This window comes from Amblyomma americanum, chromosome 1 (genome assembly GCF_052857255.1).
Source record: "Amblyomma americanum isolate KBUSLIRL-KWMA chromosome 1, ASM5285725v1, whole genome shotgun sequence".
Taxonomy (NCBI): Eukaryota; Metazoa; Arthropoda; class Arachnida; order Ixodida; family Ixodidae; genus Amblyomma; species Amblyomma americanum.
In genome coordinates, this window is record NC_135497.1 from 180,026,091 (window position 1) to 180,033,435 (window position 7,345).

The 7,345-nt window shown below is 48.8% G+C and overlaps 1 protein-coding gene across 1 annotated transcript; it reads left to right on the forward strand.

Annotated features, from left to right (window-relative positions):
- Positions 1 to 4,606: 4,606 nt before the first annotated feature.
- On the forward strand, positions 4,607 to 6,689 carry LOC144093899 (uncharacterized). Its single transcript, XM_077627652.1, has one exon. It carries the CDS (start codon positions 4,652 to 4,654, stop codon positions 6,677 to 6,679), a length of 2,028 nt encoding a protein of 675 aa, XP_077483778.1. The 5' UTR covers positions 4,607 to 4,651; the 3' UTR covers positions 6,680 to 6,689.
- The last annotated feature ends 656 nt before the right edge of the window (positions 6,690 to 7,345 follow it).

Here is a 7,345-nt window from a genome sequence, read left to right on the forward strand (position 1 = left end):
GCATTCGCTATTTCGAGACGATTAGCGAAAGTATAGCGGATATCTTTCTTTGTTTTGCTATAGGTGATCACGGCGGGCAGCTGATCGTCGTCGTTGGAATACCGGCGCCACGGAGTTGCTATCATTGCGCTTACTTGTGGATATAGCGGAAAGAGGGTGAAGTGCGCCAAGTGAACAGCTGCATATTCAAGTACGAACGCATGACATACTTACGTTAACTTACACTATTATGCAATGGTGGCAAAAACATTTTGCAGTCAAAACATAAAAACCTAGGCGCACGCAAGAACAATCATTTAATGCCTTAATGCACAAGTACAATATCTACAAAATGATTACAAAAGACGATTCAATGCAAGCGTAATGCAACTTGTGTGTCTTACGCTTTAATTTTTCTCACGCTTATGTGCATGCACACGAAAAGTTCACACTTATTACAGCGTCTTCAAGGAAGAGAAACACCAGCACAAGTTTTACTTCCGTGACCACCAGCACGTGTGGCTGGGTACTGACGTAGATGTATACGTAGCCGCAGTCTTGTGTAGGCGGCTATCAGCATTTTTCCTATTGCTTCCTTGTGATCTGCACATGTGTTCAGGCATGGTCGGTCTATCTTTGCAAAGTATTCAGTGAGCGATTTCAGCGGGGACTTCATCGTGTGTATTTTGTTAGTGCACCACGCGGCAGCGCCTGTGAAGTACTCCTCGTAGTTCTTGAGAGTGCGCATCACTTCACTGCTAGGATAAATCAAGTTTCCTCCATCCCTCACATACTCCTTCAGAATTGTCAAAGAGGCATATTCATTACAAGCTGTTCCGATGAGAGCATCTTTGCACTGGGAGCAAGACACAGACTTTAAGACGCTTTTCAGGATGAACCCTCCCAGGTAGTACAAAATGGAACATTCCGTTGACGTCAGTTCTTCGATGAACAAAATCTCAGAGTCATCTATTTCTTCAGGCAAATTTTCTGAGTGCTGCTTCTTTGCTTGAGAAAGGAGATCGACGAGGTACTCTCGATCATCAAGCTCATAGCTTGTTGTTCGTGGCGTGTGTAGAAATTGGCTCACACTAACAAGCCTCAGAGCACATTTTAAATCATATGCCGTCGGCACTGGCTTCCTTAGGCGTACTACTGAAAAAAGATTTTCGAGGCAGTCTTGAAGTAGCCTGCTTGTTAAGAAAAACTCGTAGCGTTCATTGCCCAGAAAAACTTCTTGGAGGCGAAGGACAACTGTCGTGGAAATAAGCAGCCCAGCTTGGGATGGTTTCCACTGAGAGGTGGCGCCCATATTCATCCCTTGTATAGTTTCTGCTGCAAGGCGCAAGGTTTTCAGAGCAGCGTAATATTTCTCCATATTTCGGTGGCTTAAAGCTAAAGTGGGATGGCGTGATGACATCAGGGCATACCACTTTGACACCAGATCGAAGAACCATGCTGTCGTTTCGGCAGATGGGTCAAGCAGCCCTTCTTTCACCAAAAATCGGATAGCCGGTGCCGCCTCTCTGAAGAATTGAAGAGCTACTCCTACCTTCATTTTTGTAAAGTGGCCGGAGCTGACATGAACTTCCGATAGGGCAGGGGCTACTTTAAGTTCCCTCTCTGCGTCGTAGTCCACCACTGCCTGGACGTGCTCCAGTTTCACGTTTGGTGACGGGAGGTTGTTGTCGAGCACGGTGGCATCGCTCAGTGCAAACACTTTCGAGCTTAAAAGTTGCCCTCGTAGGTTCTTCAACACATGTGCTGCATCAGCAGTGAAAAAAAGCTCTTCCCCGTCCAAGCATGGATGCGGTATTGAGCACACTGTGGTAGAATTTCTGTGGCTTGAAAATCCTAATTCTCGCCACATCGCTCGATTTGCTGATCCCATGTCACATGTGACAGCACGGACTCTGAGGGAAATCTGGCCACAGCGCCGAATGATGTCGAGTACATAGTCTTTAAGCACGGCACCTTCCACGTGTTGGCCAGTGAATTCATAGCCGATGACCTGCTTCCACCGCTGATTGATTCCTCCCAGCATGAACACCAAAGCGTGATTGGCGGGCTCCTCTGGCTTCGAAGGAAGTGTTATACTTCCAAGGAGAACGTCTTCACCTCGATCCAGTTCAAATGCTGTAGCAATTTCCATCTCGTCTAGAAACAGCACACAGTCTTTTTCCACGTTTTCCATTGTGTCAGTCTTGCACTTCATGACATCAAAAACTTCTTGAAGAATGCCTGGAAGGAACCTCAGTCCCTGGATCCTCCGTGCCAACGTCCTGCTGGACGGAAGAGGGTAACCCAACTTCCTCAATGTCTCATATCCTGTCGTTCCGCAAGCAAACTTAATTTGCAACCCTTGCTTAACCGTCTCCGCAGACCACGTGTGACCCTGAGTGCTATTTTTAGAAATAGCGGAAATTTGGTCTGCATTCAAGAACCGTGTATTTTTTGCGAAATTATCAGCCATGCTTTCATGCTTTTGAACTTGCTTTTTGAGCTTTTGGATTGTCTTGTTAGCAATTGTGTGATGTTCTTGAAGCGTGGCGTATTTCCTTTCCATGTCTACCAACTGCTTTCTCAACTCAGCACAATCCGTTTGTGTCCCACTAGCTGTAGGTGTTTCATCTGTCGAGCTTGGACTTCCGACGTTCGAAGATTCTACATCTAAGCTGTCGACTTGGAGATTGACCGATGACGTATCTCGGGACACCATTTCGGTTGAATCGGGGAGCAAATCTGCCTCTGATGCGATGTGAAGTCCTTCAGCGGGGTTGTTCACCTCTTCATTGGCGGATATGGGCACAAGCTGCGTTCTGTCTCTAGGTGGCTTTCGGTTCCTTGGAGCAACTGGAAGCAGGAGGATGTACAAACCAATGATCAAACTGAGCACTATGTAAAGGAAAAATGCGGGAATCACGGGATATGGAAAATCAAGATAAAGAGCAAAGCGAAAACAAGGCATGACCAGCGTCTCGGCATTTTATTTTTCAGTCTTTAGTTTTGCACAAAAAATTCTAAGGGTAGGGGCCAAAAGGTGCACATAAGTACTTCACTTGTTCCCCGCTCCCTGTATTAATTACAATGCCGTCTTGGTTAATTCCATTTGTATTAATTAGAGAAGGCGACCGATTCTGCCTTTTCAAGTAAGAATGGGTTAAGTGGGCGTTTGAGATGAAGGCTGCTGCGTGAGCCGATCGACAGTAGAATTGAATAAGTGGGAGGCTTCTTGATGAGCGTGCGAGAAGACATGCATGCATGCACACATAACCTGTTAAAGGCGAAATAAGTGACCCATACCGGGCAAGCGGCTCAAATGCCACCACTTTTTTTAGTAACGAATGTATGCACTTATACAGAATCAGGCAGCGAATCAAACGGGAAATACCTACCTCTGAATGAGAAAACCGTTGGTACAGCATTAGGTTTCAGCTTTTTCCATCCATCTGCCCGGTTTTGCTCAAAACATGATTCTTCAAAGTGAGCCTGCATGAAAAATTTTTTTTGCTAATATAAATGCCTTATTCCCCGAAAAATAAGATTAAATTACGATAAATCAAGAAAATCAAACAAACGCACGCCGGCACGCATATGGGCTCACATCCGCACACATTTACAAAATAGAGATGTACTTCACACTACTCCGTTTTTTTTTTATTTCCATGCGCTACTTCCATGACATATAAGCTAGAATAAATGTCATGAATAACAATTTTCGCACTGAACAAAAGTATAAAAGATCTGAATTTGATGCAATGTGGACAAACACAAGCCTAAAACGCGTCCCATGCTATTCTGCACTCCGGGATTCCCTTTTCATACTGCTATACAGGTATGCGCCTGCCAAAATTAAGCGGGCAGCGAGGGCTTTTTGTGAAGTAAGCGTGATGCACTGCTGCTCAAGATTCGTGGCTGACAAAGATCGTAATAATTTTAGAAGGCTGAGCCTTATTGCCACGTGAAATGAACGGAAACGTAAATGCGCCAGAGGTTCCATATCGCCCCCCAAGCTCTAAGAGACTACGACCGTTTGCAGCGATCAAATATCAGAAACCTGCAAAAGCATGACATGACGCCTCCGACAGGAACACGAAATCGTAAATATGGTCATCAGAAACAGACTCAAAGACAAGCTGACACGAGCCTCGAAATAAATTTAGCACTGCTGAGAAGTCGGGTACTTACGCTGCATATGCAAGAGTAGTTCGTCGGCTGCCACTTGTCCCGCTTCACTTTCACAGTCCATAGAAGACGTCGTTTTTTGTCTCTAGGAAACGAAAACATTCTCCAGCCATTTTTAGCGCTGTTAGTGCACTGGGGAACGCAGCACCCAGGCATTCTGCAAAAAGACTGTGAAGAATGCCGCTTTCCGTGTCTAGCGTGGGCAGTCGACGGGACGCGGGAGCGGAATGCAAGAAAATGGCAGCGGCGCCTCCCGAGAACCGGTTTTGGCGGCGGCGACCCCTTCAAAGAGTGGCTCCACCCTCAGCGGAGAGCGGGCGCGCATCGAGGCACCCTAGCTCCACGATTCTGGCGGTATGTCAGCTCCCTGGACAGGGAAAGGGTGGGGCCAACAGAAATGGTCGATAGTGCCACGGGACAGCTCATCACCGACCTGCAACAACACGTCACGGACTACTTGTCAGGCCTCTATGGGCCACCAGCCTGCATGCCTGAGGACAAGCTTGAAGGGTCATCGCCCTCAGCTCCATCCCAGGACCAACCAGATATCGCATGGGAGGTCACACTGCCAGGCATGAACCGGGCACTGGGCCGCATCAGCGCTTGCACAGCCACGGGACCCGATGGAATACCAGCTCGCCTACTAAAACTACTCGGTCCAAACTCGAGAGAACAGCTGGCCGAGTTGTTTACCACCATTATTAACGGCGGAGACATACCCGAGGACTGGCGCAATGGCAGGGTGGTGCTCCTGCTGAAGCCCGGCGGTAATGCGGCCCACATCGGCGACTACCGGGCACTCACGGTCACTAGCGTGGTGTACCGAGTTTTCATGCAAGTCTTGAAAGCGTGGATCAGCGGATGGGCAGAATCAGCGCACGTCCTAACGGAGCTGCAGAATGGGTTTCGTCCGGGCAGACGGCTAGAAGACAACCTCTTCGTACTCACCAGCTGTACAGAAATTGCCAGGAAGGAAGGCAGGAGACTCATCTGCTGCTTTCTGGACGTCGAAAAGGCCTATGATAACGTCCCGCACGAAACTCTCTTCCATCGCCTTGGTACTCTGGGAATGGCACCACCACTTCTCGAGACGATAAAGAGGTTGTACAGGGAAAACGTAGTCACAGCCGTTTTTGGCAATGTGCATTCGGAACGGGTCTACGTACACAGGGGGCTTCGGCAGGGATGTCCATTGTCTCCCCTCCTCTACCTCCTGTATGTGGCCGGACTGGAAAAGGCACTCCTGCAGGCAAACCTGGGATTCGGCCTTAAGTACAGCACCACAGGAATTGACAACTCCAGCCGACTGCCGGGTCTTGCCTTTGCTGATGATTTGGTAATCATGGGAGAAAACACAGAGGATGTGCAAAAAATGCTAGACATTTGTGCCGCGGAGCTGCGAAGCCTTGGCCTCAAGTTCAACCAGCGAAAATGCAGGGTTGTTCAGCTGGCAGGCGAGGCGAATGATCAGCTATCGCTGACGTTGAATGAAGAGACCCTGACAGTCGACAGATCGTATAAATACCTGGGCATAAATTTGTGTGCTGAGACTGACATGTTCAGACTGCACGAGGCTAAGGTCCGTCAATCTGCACTTCGAGCGCAATGCATCCTCCGACGTCGGTGCCTGTGGGGGTGCCACCAGTACACCATGGTCCGCGACCTCTGGAAGCTCGCGCACGTGCCAGGACTCACATTCGCCAACGCGGTGGTCTGCCTCCCATCAGCCACCAGAAATTGGTTAGAGCGCAGACAAACAGAGGTCGGCCGCACTGCAGTCGGATGTCATGGACGGGTGGCCAATGCAGCCATTCAAGGCGACCTGGGATGGTCTAGTTTTGAGGCAAGGGAGGCATGCAGCAAGCTGGAGTACCGCGGTCGACTGCAGTTCATGAGCCACAACCGATGGGCAAGGCGGGTCTTTGAATACCTCGCTGCGACATGCCTACGCACTACATGGGTGAAGCGCCTCCACAAGATAGAAGGCAAGTATGGACTTTTCCAGACACCCATAAGTGCCGAATCGGCAACGGCATGGAAACAGGAGGCAAGGAGACGGGTCCAGGAAAAAGAGAATCGCCAATGGCTGCAGGCGCTCGCGGAAAAACCGACACTGGCAGTGTACCGCGAGTGCAAAAACAGCATCGGACCTGAAAAGTTTTTTGACAACGGCCTGGGTAGCGCATTGCTGTTTGAGGCCCGTGCCGGAGCGCTGCGAACACTGGTGTACCGCCGTCACTTCGACGCAACACCAGAATCACAGGCAGCAATATGCCGAGCGTGTGGCGACGCGGAGGAAACCATCGAGCACCTGGTGATGTCGTGCCAGAGACTCCATCCAATGCCGACAGAGGGCACCACATTCCCACAGGCGCTCGGGTTTCACGGTCCTGCAGTGGACGACGAAGGAGACAGCTCCAAGGTCAAGAGCGAGGGGGTGCTGCGAACCAAGCGTCGACTAACTCTTTGGTGGAGCACTGTGTTTAAAAGCGCGAAGCCGCAGAGGCGGAAGTGAACGAGGTCGACGAGCGAACCCCCCCCCCCCCCCCCCACCATCCACCTCCTGACTTTAGCCTTTGCGTGTTTTTTTTCTTTTTTTCTTCTTTTTCCATTTTTTGTGCGTTTTATCTTTATTTCTCTCCTGGTGTGCTTCCATCTTCTTGTTTTTTTTGTTTTTTTTGGCCGGGTGCCCAACCTAGTGGTGCCCACCCGTTACAAAGGGCAAGGCCTCAGGTATCTATCTATCTATCTACGATCAGGAAGGAAACGTTTTATGCTAACTGAAGAGGCAGTGCCCTCCTCTTTGAAGCTAGGTCAGGGTGTCTTAGAACGCGCAATTACAAAAAGAAATTTAACGAAGAAGATGACACATGTGCTGTGTGTGGTAAATCTGCAGAAACAATAGAACACATCATTCTAAATTGTGATGGTATCCATCCCGATGTCGATGCAGGCATAGTCACTTTTCCTGAGGCCTTAGGGTTTAGAGATAACAATAGTCATGTGAATAAATCTGCGGTGGAGATTAGCAAAAAGCGATTGGAGGATTGGTGGCTCAAAAGCAGAGAGGTGACATAAGTTTTAAAGTGTAGGTAGACGTATTTTAAAGAAAATGGCCAACTTTATTAACAACTTACAGCAGAGTTAAACAAAAATAAAGGGAAAAAAACTGTGCATGGTG